This window comes from Nicotiana attenuata, chromosome 6, assembly GCF_001879085.1.
Source record: "Nicotiana attenuata strain UT chromosome 6, NIATTr2, whole genome shotgun sequence".
Lineage (NCBI taxonomy): Eukaryota > Viridiplantae > Streptophyta > Magnoliopsida > Solanales > Solanaceae > Nicotiana > Nicotiana attenuata.
Window position 1 is genome coordinate 5,997,515 of NC_031994.1, and position 17,595 is coordinate 6,015,109.

General features: G+C 36.6%; 1 protein-coding gene across 1 annotated transcript; it reads right to left on the reverse strand.

Moving 5' to 3' along the window:
- LOC109227598 (cytosolic sulfotransferase 17-like) lies at positions 752–7,178 on the reverse strand. The gene is made up of 2 exons (XM_019392799.1): positions 6,387–7,178; positions 752–790 (listed from the first exon to the last, which is right to left on the reverse strand). The coding sequence occupies exons 1-2, from the start codon at positions 7,176–7,178 to the stop codon at positions 752–754; spliced, it is 831 nt and encodes a 276-aa protein (XP_019248344.1).

Genomic DNA, 17,595 nt, shown 5'->3' on the forward strand with positions numbered 1-17,595 from the left:
CAACTTGAGGCTCCGCCACTGGTGCTGCTGCTCGGGGCTGAGCTCTGGCCCTACCTCGGCCTCGCCCTCTGCCCCTCGAGAGAGCTGCTGCTGGGGGCTCGGGCTGCTGAGCGGTAGATAAGGAAGCGCGTGTTCTCACCATCTGCGAAAGAACAGAGTAGAAATTCAATTAGCTTTGAGAAATCAAATCGCACGACAAGAAAGAACAAATGTGAAACTTTTCCTAACTCTGTAGCCTCTAGGGGATAAATACAGACGTCTCCGTACCAATCCCTCGGACTTTACTGAGCTTGTCCTGAATTGTGAGACCAATGTAACCTAGAGCTCTGATACCAACTTGTCACGACCCGGATTTCCCACCCTCGGGAGTCGTATGGCGCCTACTCGTAGAAGCTAGGCAAGCCACAATCTTAGAAATCATTAACTCTTTTTGTTTCTAATTCCTTTTTAACCAGTTAAATTAACGAAAATAAACAAATAAATTACAGCGGGATATGAAATTTAGCGGAAGTCTTAAATAAAATGTAAAACCAAAACATCCTGAAGACCAACACGTGTCTCTAACCAGAACCAGGTGTCACAACATCCACGGACTGTCTAAGATTACTACAAATAAGTGTTTGAAAGAAAACAACATAGTCTGTCTCGAGTACAAATGACAACAGAACATAAAAACTAAAAGAAGAGACGCCGGGCCTGCGAACGCCAGCAGGGCTAACTCGGAGTCTGGGACTGAAGGATAGCTCCCAATCTACTGTAGATGACCAAGTGCTACTCCGGGACCTCGGATCTGTGCAAAAGACCACAGAGTGTAGTATCAGCACAACAGACCCCACTGTGCTGGTAAGTGCCTAGCCTAACCCGGCCGAAGTAGTGACGAGGCTAGACCAGACTACCACATAAACCCTAGTGCAATTATATAATACAGCGGAAACAAAACGCACAATAAACAAATAAGGATGGGAGGGGAAACGAATGTGCGGGAGGATAACAGTCCGAATAAAAGTACCAAGTAAGAAGGAAACANTGTGCAATTATATAATACAGCGGAAACAAAGCACAAATAAACAAATAAGGATGGGAGGGGGAAACATGTTGCGGGGAGATAACAGTTCCGAATAAAGTACCAAGTAAGGAAAGGAACAAAATAACTACAATGTCAACAAGAAGCAGAAATCAAACAAGTGCACGGCATCACCCTTCGTGCTTTTACTCTCGTCCTCACCAAGCAATAATATAATGAAAACGTGCACGGCATCACCCTTCGTGATTTTACTCTCTTTCCTCACCAAAGCAATTAGAATAATAAAATGTGCACGGCATCACCCTTCGTGCTTTTACTCTCTTTCCTCACATATAATCAATAGAATTGGCACGGAATGGTACATCGTGCGGCACGGCATCACCCTTCGTGCTTTTACTCTCTTTCCTCACCAAAGAAAACAATGCACGGCATCACCCTTCGTGCTTTAACACTCATCCTCACCCAAACAACAATCACAAACAAGGGCAAGGGAATAAACAAGAACTTATAGGAATCCCGGCAAGGGAGCAACAATTATACAATTAAATCCCGGCAAGGGAACAACAATTAAATAATTAAATCCCGGCAAGGGAACATTTCAATAACTCTTTCTCTATCTTTCAAATTTACTTCATAACTCACTTTACCACTGGAGCCAATGCTCCAATGGGTTCAATCATCTCATATACTTTCACAATTCACAATATAACTCGAGCCAATGCTCCAAGAAGTTCAAGGGTCTCAATTCCTTCCACAAACTTTTCACAACAATTAGAAATCATCACCAAAGCATGAAGAATACAATGAAATCAAGATATTCATAATATAAAGACTCACGGTCATACTAGACACCAACGTATAGATACTCGTCACCATGCGTATACGTCGTACACGACTAATACCACATAGCAAATAGGACTCAACTCCTAATTCCTCAAGCTAAGGTTAGACCAAACACTTACCTCGATGCCTTGAACACAACTCAAGTCTCAATTATAGCTTTACCCATTGATTCCACCGCCAATTCGCTCGTATCTAATCACAAATTACTTAATTACATCAATAAACACTAAATGAATCAACCCCAATGCATGAAAATGAGTTATCCAAAGTTTTACCCAAAAAGTCAAAAAATCATTCCCGGGCCCACGTGGTCAAAACCCGAGGTTCAAACCAAAACCCGATTACCCATTCCCCCACGAACTCAAATATATAATTTATTTTGAAATCGGACCTCAAATCGAGGTCCAAATCCCTAATTTTTGCAAAACCTAGGTTCTACCCAAAACACCCAATTTCCCACATGAAAATCTTTTATTTTAGGTTGAGATCATGTTAAAAGATGTTAATGATTGAAAGAAATGAGTAAAAACTAACTTACAATTGATTTGAAGATTGTTCTTGGAAAAATCGCCCAAAGGAGTTGTGTTTTGAAAATGGTGTAAAAATGACTTAAAAATCGGCTAAGTATAGAAAATTACAGGTCTCTGATATGGGAAATGCGAACAGGGGTTCGCAATAGCGAATCCCGACCTCTGCAGATGTGGGAAATGCGAAACGGGGTTCGCATTTGCGAAACCTTCATAATTTCCTAGCTTTCGCGTTTGCGAAGCAGTAGTCGCAATTGCGACTTCGCATTTGTGAAATAGCAGTTCGCATTTGCGAGGAAGAGTGGCCTGGGCTGGCTTCGCATTTGCGATCCAGCCTTCGCATTTGTGAGCTCGCAATTGTGAGCCAGGCTTCGCAAATGAAATGCGAAGCCTGCAGGCCTGAACACACCAGCAAATTTTTAAGTTCAAAATGCACCCCGTAGCCTATCCAAAACTCATCCGGGCCTTCGGGGCTCCAAACCAATTATACACACAACCTCAAAAACATCCTACGGACTTATTCATGCAATCAAATAGCCAAAATAACATCATAAACATCGAATTAAACCTCAAAATCCAAGAATTCTTTCAAACTTCATAAAACATCAAATTTTCCAATTTAGGTCCAAATCATGTCAAACGACGTCCGTTTTCAACCAAATTTCACAGGAAGGAATTAAAACATATATAAGACCTATACCGGGCGCCGGAACCAAAACACGGGCCTGATACCATCGCTTTCCAATCAGATTTCATTTCCAATTTCCTTAAACAATCAGAAAACAATTTTACTAAAAAATTCATTTCTCGGTCTTGGGACCTCGGAATTCGATTCCGGGCATACGCCCGCATCCCATATTTTTCTACGGACCCTTCGGGACCGTCAAATTACGGGTCCGGGTCCGTTTATCTAAAACGTTGACCAATGTCAAATTTATTCATTTTAACATCAAAACTTAGCATTTTTCATAGAAATTCATATTTAAGCTTTCCGGCTACCGACCGGACTGCGCACGCAATCGAGGGGACTCTAAATGAGGTTTTCAAGGCCTCGGAGTCATATAATTCAATTAAAATCAGGTGATGACCCTTTGGGTCGTCACACCCTGTTACAATAATTAATTTTATTTTAAATAAAAATGTGTCCTAAATAGTAAAGAATCAATGACTATTTTATTTTTGGATCTTTATGCTTGTTGAACCATTAGTATAATTCATATAAATAAAATATTATTTATTTTTAAAAGTCATCGTAAAAGTAAAATTATTTGTCAAATTGACAATTGAGTACTTAAATTTGTTTTCATAAGAAGACTATTGACCGGGAAAGAAATTGATTACAGTATACTATTAAGAACCAAATTTGCTAAAAATAAAAACTTGAAACAATAAGGATAAAATAGCAGTAAATGTATTCTAAATTAAATGAGTTATGATTTATTACCTTTTTTTTTCAACAAATGGCATCTCTCTATGTTTTATATATTAAGTTATTTTTTTAAAATACTAACTCAAGACTGTAAGTCCACTCATATGTAGCATGTTACTGATTCCTGCAAACATAAGTACTCAATTCGATAGCAAAACATGCTACCTTAACAAAAAGAAACCGAATAAGTAAAACAGTTTCAGGATTCCTTTATTAAAAAAAGAATTAAAAATCAAGTGCTCCAATTTAAGGGAAGGATCGCAGTTAAAATTCATTATTGTACATCGTTTACATAAGGAAAGGATTTATTATGTCAAATCTTACTTAATTTGTAATTCCTAAATATTAGGAGGGAAAAGATTTAATAGTCAATGTTTTTATTTATTTGAAAGCCTTAAATATTATGAAAATTTTCAAAGGGTAAAGAAGGCGAACAACATTTCGCTAAGAACTTTCGTGCTTTTAATATAGTACTAGTTCCTACGTTCGTGCTTTGAACGAATATCTTGAGCAATATCTTTTGTCAAACATTAAAAGACACGTTTAAGCAAAACAAAGATTTTGTTCATTAATGTTTTTTGTTCCTTTGACTCTTCAATACATATATATAAGCCATACATTTAAGTGTTTTGATTTCCTCTTTTTCTTTTGCTTTTTGCTCTTCCGATCTATGTTTGTGGAAGCATTATTTTGATCATGTCTTAGCAATTCATGTACCTGTAAACTATACTTTGTTATCTTCTATTAGGTAGTTCTGACTTTCTTTTTTATAAATGATTAATAACATAAATCATAGTCCATTTGGTGACATCCGATAAAATTGATATAAATCATAACTCATAGATTTCGCTCTAGTGTTATAATGCTTTTTCAATAGAAATAGAATATCAAATTGACTTCCTGAATAAGATAAAAAATTTTAATATTAAGGCCAAGATTTCGAAAAGACTTGTTTACAACATTTACAGTTATATGAAAATACAGTGCTAAAAAATTTTGAAGTCAAAGAAATATAAATCTTGTAATCCATGCGATAAACTTTATCACATTCTCATCATGAACTCAAAACCTAACTCTAACTTTTCTCATATTTTCATCGACATATGAAGACGTTAATGGTGCTACACCTCAAGAGCAAAAGCTTGATCATATTTAATTTGATATGGAAGTATTCATGCTGCATATAGTATATTTACTATTGCTTAACAAAATTGTAAGTACTTTTTTCCCATAGGAATGATGCGTATCAGGAAAAAACTCATGTAATAAATAAAGTACATAACCCCTTCATAATGAGTGTTAATAGTATAATAGGTAATTCAAAGTATTCCCGTTCATGTAAAATTGGTATATTTTTATACAATATATCAAGTAATGGAAAAGCTAGAACTTTACTGGTACTAAAAAATACGATTTTATTCAATTGGATATTAAATTTTCAAATCAGATACATATACTGAATCATATTTGATTATAATACCATAAATAATAATATTTTTTAAAAATTTAGTAGTTACACTTTATTCGAACATGTAATCTTACAAAGTGCAAAAAAGACATTTTACATTTTGATTTTTATAATTTATAATTAAAGATAGAAAACTTCTTTAAATAATCTTTTTTCTTGAAGAGGTATCTTGAAGAATTTTAATATTTCTGTGCATGCGATGTAAAGGATAATCTTATAGAATTCAATGAGGCAACAAATTACCCTTCATATGATGGTAAGAGATGTGATTGAATGTGTTCTTGTTCATACAGAATTGGTATAGTTTGGAACCTCGAAATAGGTGACATTAACGTTTGAGAAGTTTAATTTTATTAGAATTAGAAATCCATCCAAATTCGAATTGGGTAAAGTTTTAAATACTACGATTTTATCCAATATGAAGTTATTTTTTATAGAAATATTTTAATTTTTTTAAGGGCATAAAAGTCTATCAATATTTTGTGAAAATTTTTGTCATCCAACATTTGGCGTGGAACATTTGTGCATGTATGGAATATATTTGCTATGTTGGAACTTGGAAGAAACTTGGCTATTACCTTTTTACTAGAGCTGATTTCTCTCTGTGAATCTTATACTATGTGAGACGTGTAATTCTTATAGTTAGTTGATGATAGAATACACGATTTAATAATTTCGTGAAAAGATCACGTCAACTGAAAATTTCGATAACCAAATTAGGTGGTGTGGAGAATCATTATATTGTGGACCATAGTAAAAAACACGCATTAAGGACATGGCACAAGCACAAGAGAAACACAAGAAGAAGAAGAAAGACATAACTAAATGTTCCTCCTTATACCTTGGCAGTAGTATTATCACATCGTGCTGAAATGGGGAAAGTGAAGCCCAAACACTGAAATTTCTCTTGGGTTATTTGATCAATGGATTTCACCATATCCTCCGTCAAAAGATTCTTCCAATCACCAATTTCTCCTTTTCGAAAAAATGCACTGTTACTGTTCAATCCTGCACTTCTAGTCTTATTCTCCTCTAAGTTGCTTAAACTTTTCAAACTTTGGAAACTACAGCGACTCACTATTTTTTCAGGCACACCTTGCGCTTCTTCTTCGTCCTCAGAGAAAGGTTTCCCATAAACTCTGCTAACTTCTTCACATAACCCAAAGTATCACTCTTTAAATCTTCGTACGTCAAAAAGAACACTCTATTGGGTCTATCTACACTTGCTTTCCAGTATGTTGTAACGTGATCCCAAAAAGGTCCACAAAACGATTTTCCTTCACAAAAATTTTCGAACTGTTGTTCGAGTGGATTACTGGGGATATCCTTAAGTTCTTCAAAGGTTTTCTTTATTGTTTTAGTAAAATGCCATAGAGAAACAAATGTATCTTTGGATTCCCTACATATGTGAACGATCTTGCAATCTGTGTCTAATATGGATTGTGGTAAAAGAGAGTAAGGAAGATGTGTAGCAAACAATGGCAACTCATGAGCGTCTAGAAAAGTAGGGTTTAAGACATAATCAGTTTCCATTGTTGGTACAATTTCTTGGGTTAACTTGGTGGAGTCATAAAAAAGTTGATCTGATCTTGTCATAATAGAAAATGCCAAGGCTTTAAGCCAATTGGTGCCTGTTTTTGGAAAACTGCACAGGAAAATATCAGAAGATTCAGCCTTGAAGACCTCTGATAAAAATGCAATTCCTTCTAGGAAGCTAAAAGGGAACCAAAAGCCTTTGTATTGGCAGAATTCATAAGGAGGATAGGGAGTTTCTCGTCTGGGGAGGGTTGATATTATCTCTTTGTATTTTATGCTCATTTCCTTGAAATTTCCTGATCCATAATCGGTCGAAAAGCGACTAGCTTTGGGAGGGGAAGACGACTTCATTTTCTGGAATGGGCGAAATGGAACTATCTAAAATTGGAACCTGATATTTTAGGAGACAGCTTCTCCATTTATATAGAGGAAGAATTTGGGTAAATTGCAAATAAGTCATATTTTCTTTTGAAATTGACGTTCAAGTCCCATCCACAACTTTAATAACAACATAAAATGTCTTCTTATTTCAACCTTCCATATCTTTTTACGTGATAGGAAGTTTCCATATGCTAATGCCAACTACAATATGCTCAATTATGGGAGGTTTTATTGAAGCCTGAATATAATATTATAAATAATTGATTTCATGAGTGGCTAATTTTTTATAAATAAATACAGATGCCCAGCAACACTATTTGATTTACAAAACAAGCAGTCTAAAAATAATAAAAATAGCACAAACTAGATATAACGTGTCAGGTTAAACGCCAGCCCCCCAAGTATCTCGCCCACAATCACTCATCAAATCAATACTTTTCCTTTCTCGCAAACGCCGCCTCCAAAAATAGAAAAATAATTACACACATATTTGTTCCTATTTTCTCGTTCAAACATAAGGCTTTGTTCTATCATTATATACCGGGAAAAAAACGGATCATTATATCTATATATATAATTTATACCTCAAAAATACATCTTGACACTATTAAAAGATACAACACAAATACACCAAAGAAATATTAATTGTATTATATAAATCAATATCATCATATATGCATCATTTATATCTTGAATATACAAATTACCATATTCATATATACGTAATTTATATCTCATTTAAATTTCTTATTAACACTGTTAAAAATTCATCACATATCATTAAGTACATGTGTGAAAATTTTAAAAATATAAATCATATAAGCATCAGGAATATGTGTTAGTACAATATTAATCTTGACAATAGATTTAGTCATATTAGGTGAACTTGATTAGTGGTAATGGCTACCTACACCGTTAGTAGCCATAGATGAAAGCAAAAGGCTTCAAAAAAAAAAAAATTTGATAGAGAAAGAGGAAAGACTTCAGAATGAAAAGGCGAAAGTTTTAGTAAAAAACCGATTCCTTAATTTGGGGAATCTATTTATTTTTAAACCTGCATATGTATATGTTTTAAAATATGCTAAAGTTGAAAAAAAATCTATTATTTATGAAATAAACAAAGAATGATGCTATTAATGACAATAATATTTAATAAGTGATCAGCTATATAAAAATCTCTAGTATTAATTCATACTTGTTCAATAGTGGTCAGGAGACAAATCGCAAGGGCCCATGTGAAGCTTCCATAATTGAGCAATTAGTTGACATTAGCATATGAAAACTGTCTATATCACGTAAAAAGATTGCAAATGTTACATTTGGCTTTAATTAAAATCAATCGTGCAGTAGTTGCTTAATTAATGAATATAAAATAGAAGTAAAAAATTTAATAGAGCATAACTCATGTTTCTAAAAAATAAGAACTTTAATTCTATTCACCGACATACAGTGCATTGAACTTTTATGTTATTTAACTTGTTATAACATGTTGTTTGTGTCACGACTCATGTTCTCCTTCCGTGAACTGCCGTGACGGCACCTAGTCTCTACGATTAAGTAAGCCTAACTTTGCAGAAAAATGAAACGAAAACATAAAAACTAACAACTAACAGGTATATTTTTAATAAGAAATTAAGATGCCGCTCGGCATATACAATAACCACTCTCGAAATGTATATAAACTCTCCCAAAACCCGAATTTCTCAAGTCACTAGCTACAGAAAGAAGACAGTATTTATACACTCCAGAATCTATCCAAAAGGAAACACAAGAATCGTTTGACACGGGGAAGAGTAGATAGGGACTCCGATGTGTGCGGACGCGGCAGATATGCCTTGAAGTCTCTACAGCTGGCTCACCTCATTGATAATGCGGCTAAAAAGCAGTACCTGGATCTGCACACGAAAAATATGTGCAGGAAAGGGCATGAGTACACCAAAACGGTAGCCAGTAAGTGCCAAGCCTAACGACGGTCGAGTAGTGACGAGATCAGGTCAGGCCCCTACTGGTATAAATATAATGAAATAAGATAGAATGAAATATCACAGTCAAAATAAATATAGAAATCTAGCATGAATAGGATCATCGAAAGACAACAGCTCAGAACATAAAGATAATAACAGGGAATCTCCCACGATACCGTCTCGTAGTCCCAAATGTAAATGTGCAGGAGGGATTGATCACGCCCAACTATGCCTTATAAAAAGGACTCTGCGGACGTTGCAAATATAACCCGAGTATTACGCCCAGGGTCGAATCCACAGAGAGTTAACCTATCAACCACTATCTTCAGACCCACTAATTCTTCAGAACCAGCTTTCCAAATATTCAAATCTCAGTTGAATGTTCTTTAACAACTACGCTTGCAAGTAACTAAATGGCTGTAAACTAAACTAATAAGGTTGTAAACAATTATGATAAAAAGCTAAGGCAATGATTTCCCCTATTGATGGAATCCCTTCTGTTTATGCTCATACAAATTTACCAACACATCTCTATCAATCATGAACGCTAATCTTACCGTAAATCTCTCCCGAGTAATCACAGTAATTTACTATTGCACTCTCCCGAGATACACTAGCTTACTTTATTTAGCACGATTCACTTTAGATTATACCCAAGGCTTCGTTATCCCTAATCCCGCCTTTAAACCCGCAATTATAGATTCCTCTAATAATCTAGGAGTGGTGTTATTCAACAATACCCTAAATATGCACTCTTTTCCAAGTTATGCACACTAAATAGGCACAGCTAATTGAGGATCCTGTCAATTAACTACAACAAACACGAAGTTGAACAAATAGAGATTAAACTAGCAATTTGTATTCACATAAACAAGAAGTTCATGACCCAATAGGTTCCATCAAAACCTTAGACAAGGAATTTAGCTACTCATGGCTATGGGAAAATAAACTAAGATAGAATTCATCATAAAAATCAAAAGTAATGAAGAAAGATGTTTGGAGTATTCTCTCATAATGGTTTTCCTTGCTAAGAAACCCTAAAAATCAATAATGATTCTCTTGGGCGAAGTCTAATGTTTTAGATAGGGTTTAGGTCTAAAAATTCCGTATTTGACACTTTGACCCCTGAACTTTTCTGCACCTGCCGCGGTTCTGCCGCGGTCGCGATAGAACCGCGGCCAATCACCCTCTCTGAATCTCTAAAGTTCTGAAGCTGCCTTCCACCGCGGTTCTGCCGCGGTCGCGGTAGAACCGCGGCCAAACCATTTTTCTGAATCCTAAGGGCTGGCAGGGCGTAGCTTCATTGGGAATTTACACATTTGGCCTCTTTTCTTCAATTTTTGACTCCAAAACTGCTCCTTAGCCTTCCTTATACATATATCACCTGCAAATCATGAAAAGAACTAATAAGAGCATTTTGTTATCACTTTTAGCATTAAAACTACACAAAAAGGTGATTATTTAAGATGTGATTATAGTCAAATTCACCTATTATCAGGGTTCTCCCGGAATACCGTTCCGTAGTCCCAAAGTAAATATGCAGAACAGGGGGATCTCCCGGAATACCATTCCGTAGTCCCAAAGTAAATATGCAGTACAGAGGTATCTCCCGAAATACCATTCTATAGTCCCAAAGTAAATATGCAGCTCAAACAACAGAATTAACAGTTTCAGCAAGAAAACCTACAGTTTAGACTAAGTTCAAGTCAAGGAAAACAGAAAATTTCACTAAACATACTGCACAGAGTTCAGATAGGCAGTTAAAACACGTAGTCATGCTATTCTAAATTAAACAGGATAGTTACATATGCTAATGTAGTTCAAATAAGGAGAAATAGGTTATGACTTAGTGAAAAATGGAGTTTTACAACAAATAGCCCGTGTACGTACTCGTCACCTCACGTACATGCCACTCACATATCAAAACAGTACCAAATCCTAAGGGGAGTTCCCCCACTCAAGGTTAGGCAAGATATGTACATCGAACCAAGCTCAATCAATCCGTGATGATGCTCTTTCCACGAATATCCGACTCCGGATGGCCCAAATCTACCCAAATAAATTACATAACCTAAATATAAATACAAGAAACAAATCTAGCTAATGAAATCAAGACTAAAGCGAGAAATTAGAAAATCGCCCTAAAAAGCCTCCCTGGGCCCACATCTCAGAATCGGGTAAAAGTCACAAAATATGAACACTCATTCACTCACGAGTTCACTCGTACCAAAATTATCCATATTCGATGTCAAAATCTCAATCAAAACTCGAAATCTTAGTTGAAGAACTTCTTTCCATTTTCCCAAATTTTCACCCCAAATCTGAAATTAAATGATAAAATTAATGATAGATTAGTGGGATATAACCAAAATCAAGTTAAGAATCATTAGCCAATTGATATCTCTGAAAATCTCTCGAAATCTCGTCCAAATCCGAGCTCCCAAGCTCAAGTTTTGATAAAAATTGCCAAACCCTCGTTTTTAAAATGTTTAAGTACTGCCAAGTGATTCCTTCTTCGCGAACGTGGAAAGCCCCTCGCGTTCGCGAAGCACAACTTGCCTTGGCCCAGAATTTCTTCATCGCGAACGCGATGAACCTGTCGTGAACGCGAGGTCTACTCAGCTCAACCCTACGCGAATACAGGACCAACATCGCGAACGTGTAGGCATAAGGGCCTGGGGACCCAACTGGCCATTCCCTCTACCCGAACGCGGGATCTATTTCACGAACGTGTAGGCTAATCTTCCTAGTGCTTCGCGAACGCGGGACCTCATTCGCGAACACGAAGAACAAAATCTCATCTGTCACAAAGTCCTCTTCGGTTTTTGGGGTATTTTTCAGTTGAGAATCTTTTTTATAACTTGAAATACAAAATTTGTATGTTATAATTGAGTTTGTTGAGTTATATTAGGGGTCTATTATGTTAATTGATTCACTTTCCGTTTAAAAATAGTGTAATCCCCTTTTTCACACCGTGAATACGGTCGAATACCGTCGAATACAATAATCTGTCCAGCTGTAATCCCATGTTTCACGCCATGAATACAGTCGAATACACTCGAATACAACAACTGATTAGCTTGACTTCCCTGATTCACGCCTATTTTTGCTACTATATTCATGAATACAGTAGCTTAAATACATCTAATACATCTTATAACAACAAAAAATGTATCTACAATCCGTAATATAGCAAATGGTATCTATAGAGAGCTAATTACCACTAAAAGATAGCGCTTTATGAAAATTTCTCCTAAAAAAATCCCAACTCAGCCCTACCCAAGTAGGCGGCTGGGTTGGACTGGTCTCACGGGCCAAGCCACGGCTCTAGGCACAAGCACAAGAGAAACACAAAAGAAGAAAGACAGAACTAAGAGCCCGTTTGGCTTAGCTGATTTAGAGTAGCTGATAAACATTAGGTGCTGAAACTGATTTAAAAAATAAGCAGTTACGTGTTTGGATAAAATTGCTGAAATAAATATATGCAGCTGAAGAACTGGGTATATGAAGAGTTTTGTTTTAAAAAGAAGTATTTTAGGGATAGAATAGTAAATATTTTGGTCAAACTTAAAGTGCTTATAAGCTCAAATTTGATAAGTTGGGGGAGACCAACTTATGACTTTTGGCTTATTTTTGGCTTATAAGAACTTAACTTATAAGCACTTTTAATTTTACCAAACGCGTAGATAAGCCAAAAAGTGCTTATAAGTCAGTTTGACCAGCTTATAAGCTTAGCCAAACACCCTCTAAATGTTCCTCCTTATTCCTTGGCAGTAGTATTATCACATCGTGCTGAAATGGGGAAAGTCAAGCCCAAACACTAAAATTTCTCTTGGGTTATTTGATCAATGGATTTCACCATATCCTCCGTCAAAAGATTCTTCCAATCACCAATTTCTCCTTTTCGAAAAAATGCACTGTCACTGATCAATCCTGCACTTCTAGTCTTATTCTCCTCTAAGTTGCTTAAACTTTTCAAACTTTGGAAACTACAGTGACTCACTATTTTTTCAGGCACACCTTGCGCTTCTTCGTCCTCAGATAAAGGTTTCCCCATAAACTCTGCTAACTTCTTCACATAACCCAAAGTATCACTCTTTAAATCTTCGTACGTCAAAAAGAACACTCTATTGGGTCTATCTACACTTGCTTTCTAGTATGTTGTAACGTGATCCCAAAAAGGTCCACAAAACGATTTTCCTTCACAAAAATTTTCGAACTATTGTTCGAGTGGATTACTGGGGATATCCTTAAGTTCTTCAAAGGTTTTCTCAATTGTTTTTGTAAAATGCCATAGAGAAACAAATGTATTTTGGGTTCCCTACATATGTAAACGATCTTGCAATCTGAGTCTAATATGGATTGTGGTAAAAGAGAGTAAGGAAGATGTGTGGCAAACAATGGCAACTCATGAGCGTCTAGAAAAGTAGGGTTTAAGACATAATCAGTTTCCATTGTTGGTACAATTTCTTGGGGTAACTTGGTGGAGTCATAAAAAAGTTGATCTGATCTTGTCATAATAGAAAAGGCCAAGGCTTTAAGCTAATTAGCACCTGTTTTTGGAAAACTGCAAAGGAAAATATCAGAAGATTCAGCCTTGAAGACCTCTGATAAAAATGCAATTCCTTCTAGGAAGCTAAAAGGGAACCAAAAGCCTTTGTATTGGCAGAATTCATAAGGAGGATAGGGAGTTTCTCGTCTGGGGAGGGTTGATATTATCTCTTTGTATTTTATGCTCATTTCCTTGAAATTTCCTGATCCATAATCGGTAGTAAAGCGACTAGCTTTGGGAGGGGAAGACGACTTCATTTTCTGGAATGGACGAAATGGAACTATAATTGCAGAATTATAGTGTAATAAGCGAGCAATGGTTTAAGTGTGGGGTGTTGATGATAGGATATAATTGCATATTTTAGTCGCTTATTACACTCTAATTTACTGCACTTTAGTTGAGTGTGCGCTTTAATCGCTAGTGTTTTGCACCAACGGTGTGTTTTATGCCTTGTAGGAGTGATTCCGAGATATATAGATGTTATGTAATTAATTCAAGTGATTTGGAGCTTTGAAGTCTAAGTAAAAGCCCAAGGAATTAAGCCGGGATCGTATTCGGGGATCAACAGATGATAAAACAACAAAACGAAGACTCGAGGAGGCATATTACGCACTGTCTAGTAAAATAGACACAACTTTTTTCTCAGAACTCCATTTGGGCTCCACAGTATATGGTTGGAAAGCTAACTCAAGGGTCTACAACTTTCGTGTTTTACGTTTTTCCAAATTCCAAACGGAACAGGGTGAAAAACCGAGGTTACGGTAGGACCGCGGCAGAACATTACCAAAGACTCAGAGGATCATTTTGGCCGCGATCCTGGCGTAACCGCGGTGGGACCGCGGCAGAACGCGTAAATTTCAGGGACTAAAGGGAAAAACACGGGATTTTAAGCCCTAAACCCTATATTAAACGAGGGAGGCCAGCCAAGAGCGAAGGAGAAGGATTTTTGGAAGTGAAAAACATCATAAGGAAGGGCAAGAGGCAAGGAGGATCATTGGGCATCAATTTTTAATCTTCTTCTTTGTTCTTTTTACCTTTGAATATGAATTCTTTTGTGATTTTTGTTATTTTATGAGTAGCTAAATACTTTAGTCTAAGGTTTTGATGGAACCTATTGAAGGATGAACTTCTTGATTATGTTAATATAGTTTGCCAGTTAATCTCTATTTGTTCAACTACGTGTTTGTTGTAGATAATTGACAGGATCCTCAATTAGCTGTGCCTATTTAGTGTGCATAACTCGGAAGAGAATGCATATTTAGGTAATTGTTGGACAACACCACTCCCGAAGTATAAGAGGGATCTATAACTGCGGGTTTAAAGGCGGGATTAGGGATAACGAAGCCTTGGGTGCAATCTAAAGTGAGCTGTAATAAACAAAGTCAGCTAGCGTATCTCGGGAGAGTGCGTCTAGTAAATTATCGTGAGTACTCGGGAGAGATTTACCGTAAAAAGAGTGCTCATGATTGATAGAGATATTTTAGTGAATCTATATGAAACATAACCGCAAGGGATTCCATCAATTGGGGAAATCACTACGTTAGAACCTTCTCATTATTATTTACAACCCAGCATATTTAGTTTACAGTTGTTTATTTATTTACTTGCAATCTTAGTTAGTAGAAATACCATCAACTATTGTTTACAACGTTTGAGGAAGTTGATTATAAAGAATTTAGTGATTCCAACAAAGGTAATTGATAGGTTAATTCTCTGTGGGATTCGACTCCGGACTTGTAAACCGGATTATATTTGCAACGACCAATTGTCCTTTTTATAAGGAATAGTTGGGTGTGACCAAATTTTGGCGCCGTTGCCGGGGAATTAACGGTGTTATTAATTACAATTGAAAGAAGTACAAAAATTCTTTGTGTAGTCAATTTTCCCTATACCCAACTTGTGAATATTTGTGTAATTAATTTTTCTTACCTTGGTCTATTTTTATTGTTATTCGTGTTTATTTTCTTAGTTTTGAAAAATGACATCATCTAATGAAAATTGGTCGGATGGTAGTTGTTCATACTTTGATGACCCTTGTCCTTATTGTGGAGGACCACACTCGTGGAAAAATTGTTTAAATTCTCCCAGGGGTGGTTTGTGCGCACAATCTCAAACCCATGAGTGGAGTATTTGTGATAAGTGTGGTTTTCAAAATGGTCATTGGGATGATTGAGCTTATTTGTCCTTCCCTTCCCCAAGCCCCCACTATGATGATTATACTTTTTGTGATGAAAATTATAGGGCCATGGGAGTTGAAGAAGTTGAGCATGGCCGAAATGGAGAGTTCAAGCTCATGTTGGAATGTTTACTTGAAGGAGGAAACAAAGAACAAAGTGCCTTGGAGGAGCCTTTGGAAAATAGTCTCCGAAATGACTTGGTACTTGAAAGGTGTCACTCACAAATGGGAGAAATGCTCTAAGCTTTAGAGGTCCAAAAAGCCTCGGAAGTTAATGAGAGCCAAGAACTTTCTTTAGATGTGGAAGCCGAAAATCTTTCCTTGGCACTTGATCAAAACCAAGAAGAATCCAATTCCGAGGAAGAAAGTGAGCGTTACTTTGAGGATTAAAGAATTGAACATGCGCCAACCGACTCCATGAGTGTTAATGATGCCGAGAAAAAAATAGGATTAGAGTCAACCGGTGTAAATAAAAATTTAATTGAGATTGACTCTAACCCGAGGGAAAAAGAGGATGTCAAAATCCGAGAAAAATTGCAAAATGAAGGTTTGAAGTCGCATCCCAAGCATTTTTCAACATTGGACTTGTGTGGTGATATGGGAATTGATCTACGCGACTCAATGAGGGATTGCAAGGAGGAAAGGCAACAACCATTCATCTTACAATTTGAGGAAACAAGGAGGCAAAATGACATTCCTCACATGAAAGCCAAGAAATGCAAAATGAAGTACTTAAAGCTTGGCTCGATCATCAACGTACCACCCTCTATCGCTCGAGGTCACAAGCTTGATTCCAAGCTAGGTGCCCAGTTCATATCATCCAAGTGGCGAGAAAAGTGTGTCAATTTTTTTTCTTCTTCTAGGAGCATGGAAAGCAAAGATATTGGAAGGATGCAACAGCAAACCAAATGGTTAGAACTAAGTGTGAGGTACCCGCATGAAGGACCAAGCTTGGGAGAAGCCTGAGTACCCCATGAGCTGCTAGTGTTTCGGCCATTGTCCTACCAGGGAGTTTCTTTTACCCTCTTATTAGTATGGTGTGCATTGGGGACAATGTGCAATTTTAAGTGTGGGGTGAGAAGATTATCTGGGTGACTTTCTATGATATTTTAATTGTGTTAGTTTAATTGAATAATTAAAAAAAGTGAAATATGTAGACTCTTCCTGATGACGGATCCTTTAGACAATTTTCTTGAGGGAAGTAAGTCTAAAAAAAATACCAAAAAGATTTTTTGTTTTGTTTTAGGTAGTGTAGAAACTCCCCCTTGGTTTTTCTTTAGGCCACGGTTCTTTTCCAAAGGTTTGATTTGAACCGGGTGTAGTTAGTTTTTTTTAGGAATAGGAGCCATTGTGTTGTGCTTTGAATTGAAGCAATATCTCTTGACTTGGTTATGCCTTGAGAATAGTGAGTACTTTGGTTGTGACGCTTATGCTCAGTTTTTGGCTCTTGTAGAAGTACCTTAAATTGTATTATCTTAACTTTTCTTAACTGCTTTGACTAGAGTGTCTATGAATCCAATCCTGAGTGAGTTATGTGCCATGTGTGTGTAAGATTTTGCATTATTCAGTGCATTGCATTTGATGCCTAGAACTTGCCCTGTGTGTTTGTAAAGCGAAATAGTAGTGTTGTTCAGTCTTGGAAGTGATATAGGCGTTTTCTTGTTGAGCCAGATATGTATATTTTACCCACCTAAT

What these genes read in the sequence shown, in the direction of transcription:
- LOC109227598 (XM_019392799.1), bottom strand. Translation starts at nt 7,178, where the DNA reads ATGAAGTCGTCTTCCCCTCCCAAAGCTAGTCGCTTTTCGACCGATTAT. An exon ending in GGACGAAGAAGAAGCGCAAG is followed by an intron (nt 791 to 6,386) that starts GTGTGCCTGAAA and finishes TCTTTTGCACAG; the next exon opens with ATCCGAGGTCCCGGAGTAGC.